At 37.9% G+C, this 22,473-nt stretch overlaps 1 protein-coding gene across 4 annotated transcripts in view; it reads left to right on the plus strand.

The window, feature by feature from the left end:
- Window positions 1–22,473, plus strand: part of LOC121872616 (sex determination protein fruitless-like) — a 98,350-nt gene that overhangs the window by 12,511 nt on the left and 63,366 nt on the right. For all 4 annotated transcript variants that reach the window (XM_042375509.1, XM_042375511.1, XM_042375508.1 and 1 more), the window contains exons 2-4: window positions 13,764–13,944; window positions 14,158–15,235; window positions 18,129–18,206. In XM_042375509.1, coding sequence (XP_042231443.1) covers window positions 13,771–13,944; window positions 14,158–15,235; window positions 18,129–18,206 — 1,330 coding nt within the window. In that variant the 5' untranslated portion in view covers window positions 13,764–13,770. The remainder of the gene's footprint in view (window positions 1–13,763; window positions 13,945–14,157; window positions 15,236–18,128; window positions 18,207–22,473) is intronic.

Raw genomic sequence — 22,473 nt, forward strand, 5'->3', positions numbered from 1 at the left:
ATGGGTGCTGGGTGCTGTAGGAAGGGGTCAGCAGGATGGGTAGTGTGGATAGGGGTGGCAGGACGGGTGGTGGTGTAGGAAGGGGTCAGCAGGATGGGTAGTGCAGTGACCAGCCAGTAGTAATCATTAATAAGGAGGGTGGCGGTGCACTCGTCCGCTGGATAATATCTCGTATGCAGTGCAAGGTGCAGCCGGGGTGTAATGTAAAGTCAGTCCTGTAGTCAGGTATGAAAAGCTAGTGGTGCAGCCAGATATGTAAAGTCAGTTCTGTAGCCAGGTTTATGTGAAGTTTGTAGTGGAAACTTGTCTTTTAGTTAGATAAGTAAATGACAGTGTGGCCCGATTTGTAAAATTTGTCGTGTAAAGTCAGCTTTTGTAGTAAGGTCGTTTAGCCAGTCTTGGAGTTAGTCTGGTAATACTGATGCTTACTTTCTTGCCTATATCGTATCAATAGTTTGTCGTGTTTGGGATTCTCACTAAAACATTTGTTTTAATGCAGATAATGTAAATCACTGGACTATGTCTGATTTTAGCAGGAACGAACCAATGAGCGTAGTACAATCACTCAGACGAAACATTTCTAAACAGTAGAGACAATCTTACTCATCAACTCTTAAGTAAATTCAAACTACTTTGTGTTTGTAGTCAGGATATATGTAAACTTTGTAACATGTTAACTTAGTTGTGTAGTCAAGTATGTAAATCAAAGAGTTTATGTTCGTTCGTGGGTGGATGGAAAAAACACAGGCGCTGCACAACAGATTGCTTTTGTTGGCTTTGGTTTTATTTCATGGCAGGCAGTGAGGCAGGCAAAGTTAGTACACGATGTAATACACCAGATTATGTAAAGTTTGTTACTTTAAGTTAGTCACTTCGTGTATGGTTTGGCACGATAAAATGTTGAATTAAAGGTAAATAAGTCAGTCAAATATCGTTGCGAAGTACAAGGGGGGGGGGGGGTACAATTATTTACTGGGAGGTTTTCCGAAGCCTCGTGTGTGCGCAATACTCACTGTGTTACTAAACCAGAAATTCTCCAACTTCCAATTCGTGTGATAATTTAACAGTACAGTAAACCACGGTAGAAAATATGATAATCGAGGAGCAAACGTCTCAAAGTTTGTCATATTCCAAGTGTGTGCCACATGTAACGAAATTAGAAAGTGTCTCCTCTCTTATGACAATTTCGGAGGCATTTCTGTGCGGGTAGATAACTTGGTCGGTGGCTGGTGAATGTGTAATAAGAGGCAGGGTTGGTGGTCGGGGTCCAGGCCTCCAGGGAACGCTACTGCTTCTGCTATGATGATCCGACAAGTTTCTCTCTTTGTTCTTTAATTGAGCTGCACCAGGAATTCTAAGGGAGCCGCTAGTATTCGGTATTATTATCGTTTTGGTCATGCAGCGAATTTTAGGATTTTAAGTTTTAGGTTAGGTTGAAATTGTGGTTTTCCGATGGTTTTTGGTGTATTTTGAACGACTTCCAAATAAGTGCATATTAATGCTGACGTAGTTCATAATTATATACTGTAGATGTAGGCGTGATTGATTGACTGTTGTACATCTGTTAGTCATATGACGTCGTATTCACTTTAAAAATTTATATATGTTTAAAATAATATAACAACATTATAGATAAAAGACACATTTATGATATTTAGAATTATACTTACAGGATGATAGAACTACTATTAATTTTCTCTAAGGTGAGGGTGGGGTGTGCGGTATTCGGACGTTTGGGCCACGAGTCGTAGTAGGGTGGACGTTTGGGCCGGGGACTAAAAAATTTCATGGCTAAATTATAATCCCCTCAGAACAATTAAGGTTAAGTTGATGCAAGTTAGGTTAGGACAGCCTAAGTTATGTTAGGACAGGTTAGGTTAAGTTTACATAAGTTACGTTAATAACTTAGGTTAGGACAGGTTAGGTTGGGACAAGTAAAATTAGGTTACCAAGTTAACTGTGATATTTCGCATATATGAGTATGTTATTTATATTTCTTTGACCTATGGCCCAAGCATCCAGGGGTCGTGGCCCTAACGTCCAACTTTCGGGTAGTGTGAGGCAGGCTGGTTCTCTATGAATGAAGTATGTGTTGCCCATGAACGTTTTAACTCGCTACGCTTCCTGTCCTCTTATGACGTATTTTCCTGGACTATTTTCACGACCTCATTTTCTGTGTACAGTACGTTACGACTGTAGAGGGGGCAAAAATGTATTTAATTTATCCATGTCCTTGTCTTCATTTAATGTCTTGCTACCTGCTCTAATAATATTTGACAACTAAAATACAACAGGAATTGAAAATCAACACGAAACACAAACCCAGAGCGACGCTTGGCCATAATGTTAATTTAAAAAATCACTGTTGTATTTTAGTTGTCAAATATCACTGCAGGCTGCAACATGCCTTGTTTCATAACCCACTCGGACATCCCGGTAATATCTTGATGACAGTATCACCTTCCTTCTACTTCTCTACAAGAATACTGCCTCTCATACCAGTACTGTACTTCCTGTTATGCGGGCACGTCCAGTCCTGTAATACCCATAAAGATTCTTACACCCCCTTGAATCATACACCCCCTCCCCCGTCCCCCGCCCTCCGTCAACGTAATCTCAGCACCCGCCTGTTGCATCATCCCTGGCTATACGTCTACCTTTGTTTGCTGGACCTGACACACCTAGGAGGGCAAGATCTCACTACCTGTAGGTTTTAATACTCTTGTGAATGAGGTAAGATTCCCAACAACTGATTTTTTACTTCACGTCATTAGGGTTTTACATGTTCACTTACCAGCTTGTCCTTCATGATTGTACGATCGATGGCGAGTGTTGTTGCTTTAGAATACACAAGTCATGCATATACATGACACTGGTACAACCGTGATCGTGTGTGCGACTTTGCGTATAACATACTGGGTCTCGTGACGACTCTCAGTGGTGATAATGCTGACGTGCCCCCACGCAGCGACCAGGTAATGACATGGTCAAACCTGATGCTCCCACCTGGCTCCCCGTGCCCCTGACCTGAATTATCCTGCCTTGACCTGACCCTCTCTCCTGTCACCTCCATCCTACATCGCTAACCTATCATACATTTATACCACCTGATATTTGTGCTGTGTGCACCAGTATTTTATATTAATCTGTGTTCGTGATTGTCAAAATATTATACTGTCGTTGAATGGCAAATTCGTTCTTGGAAATGTTACGTAGTTTGTATAGTGAGGTTATAGAATTATCACAATTTGAAAGTGTGTTGGTACCCACACGAGTCACCACCACTAAATGTCAGAAAGTTTATGAACAATGTTTTGGGTTAAAAAGGTTCATTAGCAAAACGTTTCAGATACCCCGTGTACGCGAAGATTTGATTTTACGCCATCATGGCATTTGTTTACTAGTGTCGTCCATTCTGAATGTAAAGCTTCAAACATATGTTGGATGGATATATGAGCAATAGGGGTTGGGTGTAAACGGGACTGCCCAGTATGGGCCAATAGGTCCGCTGCAGTTTCCTCTATTCTCATGTTCTTAAATGTTGAGCCTCCAAACTTAAGAACGGCCGCCTACAAGTTTTTGGAAGATCCAGGACTCCACTGGATTTTACCAATTGTACGAGATGTTCATTATCCTCGATTATACAGTAAAGTGAATCCGATCTTAATAGTAACTTTGTGATATCTTTTCAGCAACTTAATACCACGTCTGTACGACTCTCAACATGGGTTTACAAAGGGGAAAATCTTGTCTAACAAATCTGCTAACGTTTTTTAGGAAAGTCTTCGAGGAAGTAGATAATGACGAAAATTACGATGTTATTTACTTATACTTTAGCAAAGCATTTGACAGAGTACCGCATCAGAGGCTTCTGAGAAAAATTAAGGCTCATGGTATCGAGGGGAAAGTTTTAAATTGGATAAAATCATGGCTCACTGATAGAACGCAGAGGGTCAGCGGAGATGGTGTTAAATCTGAGTGGGGCCGTGTAACCAGTGGGGTTCCCCAGGGTACAGTACTAGGCCCACTCTTGTTCATAATCTACATAAACGATCTAGATACTGGGATCAGCAGTGACATAAGCAAGTTTGCGGATGACACCAAAATAGGGCGGCAAATTAATTCAGGGCAGGATGCAAATGCATTACAGGAGGATCTAAATAAACTGCAGGGGTGGTCTGAAAAATGGCAAATGAAATTCAACACCAGCAAGTGCAGCGTACTTAATATTGGAAGAACAAATACTTATAATGTATACAGCCTGAACAACATCAACCTAGAGAAGTCGACTTGTGAAAGAGACCTAGGGGTACTTGTAAGCCCGGACCTACGGCCTAGAAAACAGTGCGTTAATGTTCGAAATAAGGCAAACAGAGCATTGGGTTTTATATCTAGAAGTGTAAGTAACAAGAGTGCAGAGATCTTATTGCAACTATATCTTGCGCTAGTCAGGCCGCACCTCGATTATGCGGTTCAGTTCTGGTGCCCCTATTATAGAATGGATATAAATTCACCAGAGTCGGTGCAGCGAAGAATGACAAAAATGATTCCGGGACTTAGAAACCTTCCATATCAGGATAGGTTAAAGAAACTTACTTGCATTCCCTAGAAAGACGAAGAGTGCGGGGAGATATGATAGAAGTATTTAAGTGGGTGAAAGGAATCGATAAAGGGGATATAGATAAAGTTCTTATAATATCCGAGCAGGATAGGACTCGGAGCAACGGATTCAAGTTGGATAAGTTTAGGTTTAGGAGGGAGATAGGAAGAAACTGGTTCACAAATAGGGTGGTGGACGAGTGGAACAAGCTTAGCAACTTTGTAGTAAGTGCGGGAACTCTGGAAAGTTTCAAAAGGAGGCTAGATAGATTCATGGATGATAGAGAGTGGTAGTAACTCTCGACAGGAGCTGCCATGCACAGGCCAACCGGCCTATTGCAGACTTCTTATGTTCTTTGTCATCACACTCGCGTGTTACTGAGCAAGTATTTGGGTGTTCAGAGAAGCTTGTGATTTGCAGGTTTATATTTTTGGTAACAGTCGTGGCTTCGTTTTACGTTAACTTCTGGACCACCGTCACTGTTACCTTCAATGGCGTAACATAACACGTGTCTCGTGTTTGGAACATTTCGGCTCCATTCGTGTTAATGTAGATCATTCCGCCGTGAACATTCGTCACTTAATTTTTAACTTATCAGACTTTATCCAATTAGGCAAAAGTTTTCGCAAACGTCCACCCCGTTCCTCTGACTTGAATTCTGATCATTCTGGCATGTAAAATAGTCTTTACTTGTCATACAAAGATCACAAATTCTCCGTGTTGATCTACAGTAACAAGTAGCTTCTGGGATGTTATATATATATATATATATATATATATATATATATATATATATATATATATATATATATATATATATATATATATATATATATAAAATATCTCGGCACTGGAGTTAGTGCAGCGAAGAATGAGGAAAATGATTCCGGGACTTAAAAACCGGAAACTAAACTTGCATGCTCTAGAAACACGAAGAGTGCGGGGAGATATGATAGAAGTATTTAAGTGGGTGAAAGGAATCGATAAAGGGGATATAGATAAAGTTCTTATAATATCCGAGCAGGATAGGACTCGTAGCAACGGATTTAAGTTGGATAAGTTTAGGTTTAGGAGGGAGATAGGAAGGAACTGGTTCACAAATAGGGTGGTGGACGAGTGGAACAAGCTTAGCAACTTTGTAGTAAGTGCCGGAACGCTGGAAAGTTTTAAACGGAGGCTAGATAGATTCATGGATGATAGAGTGTGGTAGTAACTCTCGACAGAATCTGCCATGCACAGGCCAACCTGCCTATTGCAGACTCCTTATTTTCTTATGTTCTATATCGGCTGAAGAAAAAATTCAAAACTGGTACCCTGGAGTGGAATAGTATGAGCGTTATGATCACACCAGTCTGATATTCCCAGTACAACGCAGTCGAGCGTGAGTCAACAGAAACGAGCCAATTTAATGTTGTGTCTTGAGGTCTCTTATGGCATTTCTCTCTTATAAAGGGTGAGGGGACATACCCTAGATCTCTCAGTGGTGCGTAGCGCCCGCAGGGTATAAGAAGGGAAGGGGATACGAGGTCTCGTGCTCTCCTCTAGCCGCTTGGCACCTGTGCTTCTCCGCCCCTAGGAACCGTGACCGTGGCGGGGGCTTAACTCGCGACCTGCATCTCCTCCCTCGTTTTAAAGTGGATGTTTCAGCCTGCTCCCCACTATTTCCTGCACGCTCCTCACTTCCCACTTACCTCAGGGATCACTCGAGTTTTCTCAACGGGTACATGATCGCCTTTTGTCATCTCTTTTGCATATTGTTTCATATCTGTATATGTAGATTAACTCTTTCCTTTATTGTATTTGTTACTTGTGTGGGGTTGCCATCCAAAAGGCTTGATTCTTTGTTACTAGTGTCATGTTGGTCGTGGTACCTCCGTCTACAGGATTCCTTAGGGTGTCACATACTCCCCTTCCATCAGCATGTTTATCACTTGGCGAAGTCGAAGATTTGCTAAGTACTGTATATTGATTTGTTCGGTGTTCCTGACAGTTTGTACGCTAGTGTCTACAAATTTTATTGATATTTACCAAAATTCCATAGCTAATTGCCCTAGTCCCAGAATAGGTACTGCACAATTTGATTTTGATTAACACTGGAAGAAGGTCATGGTCACAAGTCATCAATGAAAGTCATCTCAGGCTAGGAGGCCCCGTATGCCTGATGGATGAGGCCACAGGGACTTAGTTTTAGTTTTTCCAGGGTAGACATACCTGACGGCCCTCGGTCAATACAATTGATTGTCACTAGTACAGTATTTCACAGGTTGGTAACTGCAGCAACCACGCTGAGACGTCCAGTACTACGCCGGGAGGGAAAGTTTATTCAATCTTTACTTAGCTCCTGTGCTTTTGCATTTGTACTGTAATTAATGTCTTCATAATTTAAGCAAATATTATGCAGAATAGCTTAAAGGTAGTTAGTTTGAGTGGATAACAGCTTTCCCCAATTGCAGGTAATGTTGACTACCTCTTGAGCCAGCAATATTTCATTATATGCACTCTAGTGCCAATTGACTTGTAATCTGTATCAATGCTTTTGGGTCATCTAAGCTATACTTGGAAAAGGGTATTGCAGCGTCTCTAAACTCCCACTGCTTAGGGGAGATCCTATTTTTACCTTAGAAATTTATTGTCTAATCGGTTGTTAAAATTATTGACTCGCTAGCCTGCGAAACCAGAGCAGCAGTGTCATAAGGCTACAGTTAGTAACGAATGCAGTATAACCAAACTGATGTTTCAGTTAAACTTGTGATATGGAACAACGCAGGGAAATGCATAAACAAGTAATGTTCAGAATTTTGTTTGTGACTTGGCAACACTAGGAATTACAAGTCTTGTCACACATTCGGTGAAGTGGGAATGAGAAATTACTCAATACCCTGAAAAACAACTGAGAAAATAAAGATTTTCTGAAAGCCCCAGTTAAGGCAGCAACCACCTATTAACTAATCATCTCACGCAAGGTACTTTGTCCTTACAATAAAACCCCCTCAACCCCTCTTACCACACAAACATCCAAAATCCACCCTAGATATTTTTCCTGACTATACTGAGCGATGCCAATCCGATGTCCATGTTGATGGTGGTGGTTAATGAGACGAGTTGTGACCGCCGTGGCCCCGTAATAAAATAACTAGGGAAGACCAGTGATTTCGACACTCCATACAAACTCATTGGTATTCTTCCACAATTGTTATGCGTTCCTTTAGAATTATTGTCAAACACTGGAAGTTATCTCGTGTTGCCTGTTAGATCTTTGTAGATATATTTACCCTTTTCGCCTGTGGTGATGTATTAACATTGGTTTGGAAAATTATTAGTGGATGAGTGGAACAAGTTACCAAACTTGATCATTAACTCGAATACGCTGGATAGTTTCAAATATAGGTTGGATGGATATATGAGCGATAGGGGTTGGGTGTAAATGGGACTGCCCAGTATGGGCCAATAGGCCCGCTGCAGTTTCCTCCAGTCTTATGTTCTAATGTAAGCCTGGAGCTTTTAATTTAAGACCTACTGTGTATTTACGAGTACTGTGCAATAGTATAACGATTCGAAGCTATCCGTCCGTTCACCCAAACATAAAGATCATTCTAATATCCTTTCCAAGGTTATTGGTAGGGTTTCGCAAAAATTATCTTGAGAAGAACTTTTGTCGACTGCAGCTGCAGAGTATGTTAAGCTTGTGTTCAGTCTTTCGTATAACCATACTGAAGCAACGGTAAAACAACCCGACGTTAACTTAATCTAACCAAACGATCTTAATTAATTTATGTTTTAGCTCTCTGTATGGCAACATGCAGATGGTGTTATACTGTAGTCGGCAAAGGCTGGCCATTTTGAGAGCAGGCTTGTATACCCTGCGCTTATAGCAAAATTAATTTGAAACCCCGACACATGTAATTCAACTGTATCCCCTCAACTTATGTCCCAGAATACACAGCACTTGAACGAAAATGTATAAACGTTACGGAGATAACATTCTTCAACAGTGATCTATAATATAAAATTCGTGACCTGAATATGTACCAGTAATAACTCTAACTCGAGCAATTCTGTAATTGGGATAACTGATGATGAGGACTGTCATCTCCAGAACGTTTAAGTTAAACACTAAAACTAAACACGTTCGTTCAGGCACTGTGCATATTTTTTTCTGTTGACGCTGAGGATCTATTATATTAAAGACAATATATACGATATGTCATTCGTTTTAGGGATAGTTGTGACAGCTGTAGTTTCTGTTTACTCCAGAGGTTGTTTAATACCCCATTTGAACGGATGTCAACAAAATAATCACTTAAATAAACGACTGTAGTAACCTTGTTGACGAACGTAACCTAACCTTACCAATTAAGGGTAAGTTTGGTTACCTTAAGATATTTATGAACATATTGAACAAAAGTTAGTTTTACCATATGTTATTATAAGTCATGGAGTTATAATACGGAAAATTATCTCATTTATACACGTTTGTCCGTGTTGATGCATGCATGTGTGTGTGTGCGCATGCAGGCTGGCGTATGCATGCTAGTGCGTGTGCATATCGGCAGGTATGAGGGCGTGTGGTAGCGAGAGTCAATACTTGTGAAGTATTGATAGTTGGGCGGTGTGTTAGGTGTGTTTGGGTGGGGCGGGTAGGCTGGGGAAGCGCGGGGGACGCGTCCCTTCACAGCCTCACCTTCACCAAGTCACGCTTGCCCTGACGCTCCACCCCCCCCCCACCCACCCACTTACATTATTTTCAAAACAAGTCTCTAAAGTACACTTAGTTCAAAACCAAACTTGTTTTTAGATGAAATTCGCCATAATAATTAAAGAAAACCTTTCGGTAACATTGCAAGAAACAGGTTAGGTTAGGAAATGTAACGTTTTTTTTTAACACGGGGATTAGACCACCCGGGCACAGGTCACTGACCCACATCGGGGCCTGGGGGGCGAAAATGTAATAATAATAATAATAATAATAATAATAATAATAATAATAATAATAATAATAATTCATAGTAAATAAAAAAATGAAATTAAATTAATAATAATATTAATAATAATAATAATAATAATAATAATAATTCATAGTAAATACAAAAATGAAAATAAATTAATAATAATATTAAATAAATCCAAAAATGAAAAAAAAAATGAGAAACAATATATGTTTGTTGTAAATATTACGTGACACAATTGAGACCCTGCAATTGTGTGTAAATCGGCAGAAAGTCAGATCAGCAACTTGGACTTGGTCACAATTTTCGTGGTGCCATAATGGCAGCAGGGTCTACCATTAGACAACACGGTTGCTGTAATCTGCAATTTTATCAACCTTTCATATAATTTGTTGTTAAATAATACATGGTGGACAAGTTTGGGCTATAAATGTGATGATTAGAAAGGAATTGGAACTTCTTATAATCATATTTTTGGGGGTGGGGATACAGTACTGGAGATAAGAAGTTGTGAAATTGTTTTGGGGCATCAGCTTTTAAAATGAGTAAAATTAAATCAATGGAACACTTTTTTTAGTTACTTTCATTTTTTTTATTTTTTTATTTTTATTTATTTTTTTTATATATCTTCGCCTCTGATCGATTCTTCAGCCGCTTGGGTGGTCGGTCACTTATCTGTTACTAGTTATTATTGTCTCAATCTAACCTCTGCATTTTATCATCTACTTGCTATGAAATTCATGAGTATAATCTTGCTTAAGTACAGTATCTATTTAATGCACTGTACTTTATCTAATCATGACAATACAGTAATTTCTCATTCAACTGGATTCCACAGAACTGGAAATTCAGACGTCCTCATTGACCGACCACAAAAATATTTGAGAACCTACCATAAGGATGTGTTTGATCTGGATCATACAGTACTGTATACATTTTACTGTACAGTATTGTATGAGTGTGCCCTTAAGTTTGGGACCCATTATGACTTGGTGATGAATATTAAAGTTTGGGGCCCATTATGACTTGGTGATGAATATTAAAGTTTGGGACCCATTATGACTTGGTGATGAATATTAAAGTTTGGGACCCATTATGACTTGGTGATGAATATTAAAGTTTGGGGCCCATTATGACTTGGTGATAAATATTTAAGTTTGGGGCCCATTATGACTTGGTGATAAATATTTAAGTTTGGGACCCATTATGACTTGGTGATAAATATTTAAGTTTGGGGCCCATTATGACTTGGTGATAAATATTAAAGTTTGGGACCCATTATGACTTGGTGATAAATATTAAAGTTTGGGGCCCATTATGACTTGGTGATGAATATTAAAGTTTGGGACCCATTATGACTTGGTGATGAATATTAAAGTTTGGGGCCCATTATGACTGATAAATATTTAAGTTTGGGGCCCATTATGACTTGGTGATAAATATTTAAGTTTGGGGCCCATTATGACTTGGTGATAAATATTAAGTTTGGGACCCATGACTTGGTGATAAATATTTAAGTTTGGGGCCCATTATGACTTGGTGATAAATATTAAAGTTTGGGGCCCATTATGACTTGGTGATAAATATTTAAGTTTGGGGCCCATTATGACTTGATATATATTTAAGTTTGGGGCCCATTATGACTTGGTGATAAATATTTAAGTTTGGGGCCATTATGACTTGATGATAAATATTAAAGTTTGGGGTATTATGACTTGGTGATAAATATTAAGTTTGGGGCCATTATGACTTTATATATATTTAAGTTTGGGGCCCATTATGACTTATGGTGATAAATATTTAAGTTTGGGGCCCATTGACCCCATTATGATTTGATAAATAGTTTGGGGCCCATTATGGTGATAAATATTTAAGTTGGGGCCCATTATGACTTGATATATATTTAAGTTTGGGGCCCGTATGACTTGGATAAATATTTAAGTTTGGGGTCCATTATGACTTGATATATATTTAGTTTGGGGCCCATTATACTTGGTGATAAATATTAAGTTTGGGGCCCATTATGACTTGGTGATAAATATTTAAGTTTGGGGCCCATTATGACTTGTTGATAAATTTTAAAGTTTGGGGCCCGTATGACGGTGATAAATATTTAAGTTTGGGGCCCATTATGACTGTGATATATATTTAAGTTTGGGGCCCATTATGACTTGGTGATATATATTTAAGTTTGGGGCCCATTATGACTTGGTGATAAATATTAAAGTTTGGGGCCCATTATGAGGTGATAAATATAAAAGTTTGGGGCCCATTATGACTTGGTGATAAATATTTAAGTTTGGGGCCCATTATGACTTGGTGATAAATATTAAAAAGTTTGGACCCATTGACTTGGTGATAAATATTAAAAGTTTGGGGCCCATTATGACTTGATGATAAATATTAAAGTTTAGGATAGACTTGATATATATATTTAAGTTTGGGGCCCATTATGACTTGATGATAAATTTTAAAGTTTGGGGCCCATTATGACTTGGTGATAAATATTAAAGTTTGGGGCCCATTATGACTTGATATATATTTAAGTTTGGGGCCCATTATGACTTGATGATAAATATTTAAGTTTGGGGCCTTTTGACTTGATGATAAATATTAAAGTTTGGGGCCCATTAAGACTTGATATATATTTAAGTTTGGGGCCCATTATGACTTGATGATAAATATTAAAGTTTGGGGCCCATTATGACGATATATATTTAAGTTTTGGGCCCATTATGACTTGGTGATAAATATTAAAGTTTGGGGCCCATTATGACTTGATATATATTTAAGTTTGGGGCCCATTATGACTTGGTGATAAATATTTAAGTTTGGGGCCCATTCAGGGATGGGTCAGGATTATGAAAAGGCGGGTCCAAGAAATTTTGGGTGGGGAATATGGCGACCACAGCGAACACACTTGTCAACTGGGGATTACTGGCCCCCCTGATTTTTTAATTTGATCAATATCATGGGCTTTTTGAGGCCCTTTGAAACTATGTACACTTGATATTAGGATATATTCTGAAGTCAATAGTAATTAGTTTTTACTACATCATACAAAAACACCAGAGTATAATAATGCATTAAAAAAAGTATTGGAATTTTCTGATGAAAAGGGGTTTTGGACCCTCCAGTACTTCCCCCCCCCGGGATCCACCCCTGCCATTATGGCTTGGTGATAAATATATAAGTTTGGTGCCCATTATGACTTGGTGATCATTGTGATTTAGGACTTACTGAGGTTCATTGTACTAATGGGCCCTAAACTAATTGAGGCATTGGTAGTAGTGGTGTACTTCATTTTCCACTGAAATTCTGTTTTAATAGGAATTATATCCAATGGCCCGAAGCCCAAACGTGTTTTTTTTCCTCGCTGGGTACAGTACAGGTATATAAATCCAAATATTTCTCAAGTTACCACAACTCTCTCGGAACACTCTGAAAAATAATTAACTTCAAATTCCCAATTACTGTTGAATAAACAGGTAAATGGCATTAAGAAAATTATCCATAGGTTCACCTTGCTTGGGATTGAACCCAGGACCTTTCACTTATGAGGCGAGCATGCTGATAATACACTAAGGGTGACCATTACCAGTACAGGTTTGTAGGTGGTAGATTATATATACTGAACAAAAATAAGTACAGGCACTGTACAGTATTCTATTGAAACTTGATGGATATCTATCTCTCTCTCTCTCTCTCTCTCAAAATGTGGTTTTGTTATCAATATTGTATGGTTTCATCATTGTGTGTATTATTGTAAATGGGCAAGTAGACAACACAGATACAGTATTTAATATTGGTTTCCATAAACAGTTGAGGTTTCTTAGAATTGGACTTGATATGGTTGCCTTAAAAGGGTATGTGTAATAGTACCAATAATGGCTATACTACTGTTATGTTGGCATTTAGTACAATTAGTTTTAGTAATACATGTACTGTATTGCAGTTTAAATAAGCTGTCAAAGGTTGGGGGTACCATAATTTTTTCCAGGCAAATATGAAGACTTTTTGAAGAGCAAATTAATGGAATGTAATGTGATTTCCTGTACAATATTTTGTATGCATACTGTACATCTTTATGAAGACCTTCCCTGATTTTAATTGTTTTTACTGTACTCTTCCTTTTAAATAAGATTGTTTATATTTTCTCTGATCTAAGATTTGGTAAATATGTACTGGTAATAAGGTTTTTGTTTTTTTCTCTTCAGTGGCATAATGGTGGATCAGCAGCAATTTTGTCTGCGGTGGAACAACCATGGGTCAACACTTGTGGCTGTCTTTGACAACTTGTTGGCCAGTGAGTCCCTGGTGGATGTAACACTCTTTGCTGAGGGGCAGCTGCTCAAAGCGCACAAAGTTGTTCTATCGGCATGTTCTCCATACTTCCAGGTAAGTAGTTTTTTTTAAATATTGTCTTTGCATTTTTATTACTGTACTAATGTATTTTTAATACAGTGTATGATATGCATTTGAAATACTATACAGGAAAGGGAGATTATTATATCCCATTTGGGGTCTTTTGAAGTGCAATTGTATTTCTATAATTAATTCTTGGTTTACATAGACCAGTTTATTAATACTATAATGTTTCCTTTATTTCAGACACTGTTTGCTCAAACTACAGATAAGCACCCCATTGTGATATTAAAGGATGTGAAACATAATGAGCTCAAGGCCTTGCTGGATTACATGTACAGGGGAGAAGTGAATGTCTCCCAGGACCAACTAGGACCATTAATAAAAACAGCAGAGTCACTTAAAATAAAAGGTTTGGCTGATGGTAGCAATAAAACTGAAACCGAATCGCATACTTCACACCCTACAAGCCATGACCGGGTCAAGTTAGAAAATTCCCACCCAGATACAGGTGGTCGTTCAGGTCTAGATGCCTTCCCTATTCCCCCAGTCTCGGTTCCTTCAGTGTTGTCTACTGTACTGACAATGCCTCCTGCACTCAGTCTGGCCTCATCAAATCTGGTTGCTCCCATTAAACTACCTAACCTGGCTACCACAACAGTGATGGACCCTTGTCCACGGGAGGATGGAGATTCTCCTCACGCAAAACGTAGGAGAAAAATGCGCCAAAAGTCTGGTGAGGGTGGTGACAGTGGAGACAGTGATGGCCGGTCCTCTGGTTCACCAGGTGATGGTATCCATTTGCCCCGCATACCAGCTACCATCACTCCTATACCACCACATCCTACCCATCGGGATCCACACCAGCAGCAGAAGGAACGTGAGCGTGAACATGAGAGAGAGCGTGAACGAGAACGAGAATGGGAGCGAGAACGTGAGCAAGAACTACAACGGGAGCTTGACAGAGAGAGGGAGCGAGAACGAGAGAGAGAACGAGAAAGAGAAGTAAGAGAAACGCTACGAGCAAGTAGTCCTTCTCCTGAAAATCTTGTAGGGTCATCAAGAGGAGAGTGTCTTATAGATATACCTCGGTCATCTCCAAGTATAATACGATCCTTCAGTGAGCAAGAGCACAGTTCTTCTACCCCCATTAAACCCCTGGCATTATTAGGTCGCCAGGATGAAAACAGCAGTGATGCCAACCATCTGTCAGATGACGATTGTGATGATAGAAGCACAAGTGACCGAATATCTTATGACCACCCAGACACCCCAAGACCATCTACTTCACGCCATCTACCAGAAGATGCTCCCCATACACCCAGTAAGTGTTAACTGTTGATCAAGTATTGTTAGTAATATTCAGTATTGGCAGTTATGAAAATATAACACTTATACACCTGCATTTAGTGAAAAAAATATTGTCCAGATGTTTTGGGTAAAGGTTTTATATATACAGACACTTCCAGGGTTACGGATGGGTGCCGTTCCTGGAGGCTACCCATGCCGGAAGTGACCCTTCCATAGTTAATCATTGAACACACACAGTACAGTACACATACTGTACAAACAATTTACATTTATTGTACTATACCTACACCATACAATACTCTTTTATTAAATAAAAACTACTGTATACATGTGCAGTTTATATAGTACAGGCAGCCCGTGGGTTACAAATGAGTTCCATTCCTGGGGACGTTCTTAAGTCGAAAATGTATGTACAGTAAGTCGAAACACATACTATGTGCATACAGAACAATCCCACTATATCATGGCCGAAGTCCTTATGTACAGTCTCGTTCAAGATTCTTCGAATACTGCTGGTGACAGCTGACAACTCGATTGATCTGTGATTGGTTACTTAGTTCCCTGTTGCTTAATTAATGGTTGGCCTTTATTGTTTCATATTATATTATACTATGTACTATAGTAAACAAATGGCCTTAAGTTGCCAGCTGTCTCCAGCAGTGTTCGAAGAATCTTGAACGAGACTGTACATCTAAAATTACTCTATTTAAGTGAAACGAAGAAATTGAATGACAATACAGTACTACAGCAAATGAAAGTAAAAAATAAGTCATCTGGTAAATAAAATAATGTACAGTTCAGTTCTGTACTGTAAATTTAAAGTTTAACCTTGTTTGCTTCGACTGATGTTCGTAAGTCGAACGCTTGTAACACGGGGACTGCCTGTATAGTACCCCGGTAGTAGCAATAGAGGCACAGGAAAGAAAAATAAGTGGGTCTAATATACTGGAGATCAAAATAATTACCGGTATAAAAAATAAGCATGGAACACAAAGACTGTACAATTAAGTACAATACAGTTACTGCAAAAATAGTGTATCCCTAAATTTGAAAATCCTAACACAAGTCATCCGTAACCCAGGAAGTGTCTGTGTATTTATAGTACATTATACTGTGTGTGTGTGCGCATGTATGTATACGTGTATCAGTGGCGTATTCTTAATGAATGCAAGGCATGCATTGCATGCCGAGTAGGAAGCAAAATATATTTTTAAATAGTATCTTCAATAATACAGATTTAATTTTAGAGTCTTTACAGTTTTCACTCAGGAAAGTCGAGGAGACTAGGCGTCCCTCAATGCCTGCAGAAGGATAAGCCGCATGCCCTCAGTGGACATATAGACGTAACCAACCTATCAATAACATGCTAAAATGAACTTTATTGTGTTGGAGCATAAGGAATTTGAGCCATTTTAGAAAAATTAATACTTTTTTACCTTAATAAGCATTAAGACTTATGTTATATGGTGATATTATATTACCTAAGAGTTATTGTTCCATAAGAGTGGCTATTTAATAAGGTTTCTGTAAATAGGTACAAATGCATGCACTTCGAAAACTGCTTTCACTTGAACAGAGGCTGTGTAGACAGGCTGCGGCTCTCCGTCAGCTGGACAAAACTGGCCCACGTTATTATTTTTAGTGTTTCTAATAACCCTACAGTCCACTTTCACTTATAGTTTTTTCACTTGGGAAAGTTATTCAGTTTTCTGTTTTACTTGAAATAATAATCGAATTATATAAATGAAAATATTTACAAATTATTTAAATGTTCAGCAATAAGATCATTGGCAACTTTACAGAGGGCCAGCGTTGTGCATGACGCCTCGTCATTTTTTTTAACAACTTTATTTATAAATTACTGTAGATCACGCTAAAAGCTTACTATTCTTTTACCGTAAGTATTTTTGCACCCATTATTTAATGATTTATAATAGATACTTTGTCAGATGCTACTGATATAATTTAAGAAATCAAGTGAAGCCGTAATTTAGATTCATAATTAAATGGCAACTAGCCAAACATAAACAGTAGGAAGTAGGACAACAAAGACTCGTCACATCTCTCTTTTATTTCAATTGAAAAATCGTTTTTAAAAAGGTTGATGATGAAAATAGAAGAGTTTTATAACTTTTACGGAAGAATTTTGCATTAAATCTCGGAGCTGAATTTCAATATAAGTAAGATATTTTAATTTAAGGATAGTTTCTTAGGTGTTCATAAAAGCTTGACAACGCTTATTTAGAGAAAGGCCATATCCTACTTAATATTTGATTTGACAAGTGATATATGTGGGTGTTCTGCATGCCTCATCAGTGCAATCATGGTACGCCACTGTTATGTATGTATGTGATTTTATCAAGATTTATCTTGTCCACGTTTCCATTGTGTGTGTGTATATATATATATATATATATATATATATATATATATATATATATATATATATATATATATATATATATATATATATATATATATATATATATATATATATATATACAAATATATATATATGCTGATAACCACAAGGAAAGAAGAAAACACGAAGTTCCCAAGCGCTTTCGTGTAATTTACATCTTCAGGGGTGAGCACAGACTGTACTCACCCCTGAAGATGTGAATTACACGAAAGCACTTGGGAACTTCGTGTTTTATTCTTTCCTTGTGGTTATCAGCATATACCTAGATCACGCATGCCTACAGTGATTTACTTGCATATATATATATATATATATATATATATATATATATATATATATATATATATATATATATATATATATATATATATATATATATATATATATATATATATATATATATATATATATACTATATAATTTTTTTTAATTTTTTCTATACTGTATGTGTTACTGTACCAATCTATTTGTAATTTTGTTGTAGGTTACCTTGGTTGGCCATACCCACCGGATACATCAGGTACCGAGGAGTCTTTTCAGGCCTTAGAAAACACCAATCAAGGTAAAGTGAAAAAGAAAACAGCTTGTGTAGCTTCTGTGGACTGTGTTGTTTTCCATTAAATAAGGTAATAGTTATTAGGCTATTGAATCTAAATTAATGAATTATCCTATATGATATATTTTCCTTATATAACTTAATTTTCTTACAATACTATAATTATATGAAAAGGAGAAAATCTTAGAAATACAGTACAGTACATACTATATTTTCTCAAGTAATTACTTGTGCTGTCCACAGAGGCTTCATTGGTCTAAGTAGTAAAGTAGATATTGGCACAAATCCATTTGTCTTTATTTGTGAACTTTTTTCTAGTTTATTTGCATTACTGTATTATTTTTTAGTTAAAAAAATCCATGAAATATATTTTCATTATAAATGCATATTTTCTGTTTCTTTGACTCATTACACTATGTTTTTATTATTAATTAAAATTTTACATTGCATATTAATATCATATACAGATACAGTTCTTGTCTTCAGTTGTTGAAATTTTGTGCCAATGTAGTGTAGTGTTCCTTCAGCCTTGTAGAGACTAGCTTATGGTGGAGAGTAGCCACATTGTAACACACTTATTGGGCAGTACCATATAATTTCTAGTAGCATTTGTAATTCTTAGTGGGTGAAAGGGTGATGGTGTTGTACTGCTCTGGATCTTTTAACATCTGACTGACTGTCCTCTCCTTTTATGTATTTTTTATTTTATTTTTTTTCTAATGAGGACTAGTCATTATACTACTAGTAGTTATGTTATGCTTTTTATTCACAAGAATAGTACAATTATCATTTAGGTAGACTTTCTCAGTAATGTACTTGTGCCCCATGAGCATGACTAAACTATCATCGTTCTTCCATTAAATTTTTTCTTCTTTTAATTATATTATTCATGCAGGAATGCGCCAGTTACCCATTGCCAAAGAATATTTGCTGAACTTTTGTGAAGGCCCAATAGGTGTGTTCATTTCCTTAAAATTCCAAGTGGTCCCATTCTTATATTTTTATTTGTCAAAATAGTAGTGGATGTGATTGTCATTGCTGTTGAATTTATGGAGGTTGGTAGCTCATGGTTGGCTATGGTATTCGAAATTCCTGTACAGTATTTCATTATCCCTCGTGCGCTTGTGTTTAGTGCTGCTGTTGGCAGTGGTTTGAGTCACTGGTGATAACTTGATGGGATAAAATATGAGAAAGGATTATCGAAAGTGGTGTACAGTATCGGTATTGGGTTGAGATATCTGATTTATTTAATTACATCACATTATTGCTCAAGTAATATGTGATTTACAAACTGAATGATATTTTTACATTGGAAGTGTGAATAATGTTGAAGGGCGTATGTGACTTAGGATGAAACTTTTGCTGCTACTTAGAACTTTCATTAGGGTGTGTAACATGTATAGATTTTGCTTATTCCTATATAAATCCTAAAACCATAAAACTATTTCAAAGAATCAAATAACAAAGATGAGAAAATTATGATACTGTATTGCTTATTGTTTGTGAAACGACACAGCCAAGACAAGTTTCTGTACACTACAGGACACTACTGCTCACACAACAACCTTCTGTCACCAAGTATCTTACCATCAGAAACATTGTCATGAGGGGGAAGTAGGAGCTGATGTCTTCTCTTCCTCGTTGCAGGGATATGGAAAAACAAATTTCTGGCTCCCTACCTAGGCTCCCCTCTGCCCCCCATCCCCCCAAGATCCCACCCAGGCTTGGGCCCGCCTTTTCCTGGGTTGTATGGGCCCCCTCCATCCTCCCCTTGGGGACGCCGCTCCCCACCCACTCCCACCCTATCTGCACCTCATCTGATGTGCGCCCACGAGTGCTCTCGCTGCGGACGCCTCTACAAGACACGCAAGGGTCTGAAGCACCACATCAAGAATGAGTGTGGAGTTGAACCTCGATTTCAGTGCTCCCACTGTGACTGGAAGTTCAAGCAGAAGGCTCACCTTTTAAGGCACGTGGCTCGTAAGCACACTGCAAGCTGAGAACGCCTGCATGCACTTGTAAGGCCCACAATAGTGGCAGGTAATGTCATTATCCATATTGTTTGGTGCTGGGCGGTGGATGGCAGCAAACGGCATGGGGAGATGAGCACATTTGACACAAGTGCTTAATATCAAAAATTTGATAATGCAGGATGTTGGCTGAGCCACCCACAAGGAGGCCCCACCCTGTCTCCCATGAAGCAATTTTGCAGACCAGAAACCTTGATGCAGGAAACCCCTGTAACAGCTACTTACCTGTGGTGGTGGTGGTGGTGTTGGTGTGGCAGAATAACATGGGTGATTCTCCATTGTACAGCAACAATAAGGTGATGGAGTAGGAACACCGAGATCACAATTATTGTGTCTGTTCATCTGCTCACAAGAGCTTACACTCCCAAAAACTCAAGCAACAATGATGTGCTGGACTGGATACTCCAAGAGCCTGACATTGTTCATGCACAGAAGCTCTAAGAACTCATAATTTTCAGCTGATGGTACACTACAAAATTTTATTGTTCATACAATATTACAAGGGCAGTTTCATCTGCATTATGCTTGCAGTAGCTGAAAATTTTATTGAAGTACTGTACATGTATTATTATGTGGGTAATGGACCGGGACCATAATTGTTTTTAATTCAGTGGTACCCCAGTGAACTCTGTAAATATTGTTCTTTAACCTTGGATGTCAATATGTGCAATAATTGTATACTTAATGTGTGGATGAATATGTGGAGAGCAAACAAGCTCTTGTGATAGTCAGGGTGCCTTTTGAAGGCTTTTATGTCAGCATGTGTGGTTCTTTTAAAGCCTTACTATTTTATATTTTCCGTTTTACTTGACAAAAACACCTAGACATTCTATTTGAATATAGGTACAGTATATTGTTAAAACAATGATAAATATCTAATCACTTGTTAAGTATTGTTTAGTTTTATAATGATGGTGTTTGGGACCAGTGAGAATGCTACAAGTTAGTTGGTCAAGTGATAATTAAGAGAAGAGATTTCCACTCAAAGTGCTGGGATTTAATCCATGTGTGCTGTCACACTATTAAACTGTACTTTATATAAAAAAAACATTTATCTTCCATCAGAGTGCAGTATAGTAATTTGTCCAATGTTCCATTGTCAAATGTTGACTGTAAATACATTATATTTTGAATATTTTATGCCTTTGAGCTTAAGGAGTCTCAGACTTATTAAGGTTTAATCACAAACCATAATCTATGGTTGAATCTATTAAAAAGAGAGATTACCTTTATTTTGGGGTGCATGGTTTTTTGCACCCCCAAGGCAGCTCTAGGCAGCCTGATTTCTGTCTCCCAGGTGCTGGTGGCAATTGGGTGACTTGAAAATGGTTAGTGTGCAGGTGTGTCTTTCAGAAGGATAAAGCTGTGAATAGAATGTAGGATCTTTTTTCGTGTGGCTCATCTATCGCACATTTTGTGTGGGTTGTGAGAAAGTCTGCATCAGTTGTGTAAGGTACCCATTTGCCACTATAACACGCAGGTCACAGCGCTCAGTACAAATGAATGCTCAGTGCAATAGTTGATGGTAGTGTGGATTTCTATGATATAGATATGCACTGAGTGTGAGAGCAACAAAACTAAATCTATAGCAAAGATTTATTCTAACCAAAAATGACGACCATATACAATAGTGTAAATAATTTGTATTACGTAATTATTATAGCTGAATAATGATAAAGTTTCAATTAGAATTTTCAGGCGCATGCATGACCAGTGTGTTCATTAGATGTCCCTCAGATTTGTAATACCGTACACTATTGAATTATAAAGAGGAAAAGTAAATGCAAAATAGAAAACCTTATACAGTAGTTTTTTGTACAGTAGTGTGTTAACACAGGGTATTACTGTTGCACTCACACTCGGATGTAAGTCTCCTCCAACAAAAGACTGTCTATCTGTGATTGTTAACAAGTCATCATGGATCAAATCTGTGAGATCTAAGGTCTTGTACATAATTCTTTTTATATGCTCAATAATTCTTAGTTTAAGACTTGAATTCACCCAAGTGAATACAGTACTGTATGCTTAAAAATATGACAGTCAGAAACGTGTTCCTGTTTTGTGACTACAGTACATTTCACCCTCAGAGGGTGTCAAGAGCAAAGGAATGTATATCTTTTTTATATATTTAATTTTGTTTAAAGACTTTCATTGTTCATTGAGAATGTCTCAAATACTCTTAAAGCTTTATTTTTAAAAGGCAGCTGCTGATGGTATATGATTTTGGTGGTTAGCACAATTTT

This window comes from Homarus americanus, unplaced genomic scaffold (assembly GCF_018991925.1).
Source record: "Homarus americanus isolate GMGI-L3 unplaced genomic scaffold, GMGI_Hamer_2.0 scaffold39155, whole genome shotgun sequence".
NCBI lineage: Eukaryota > Metazoa > Arthropoda > Malacostraca > Decapoda > Nephropidae > Homarus > Homarus americanus.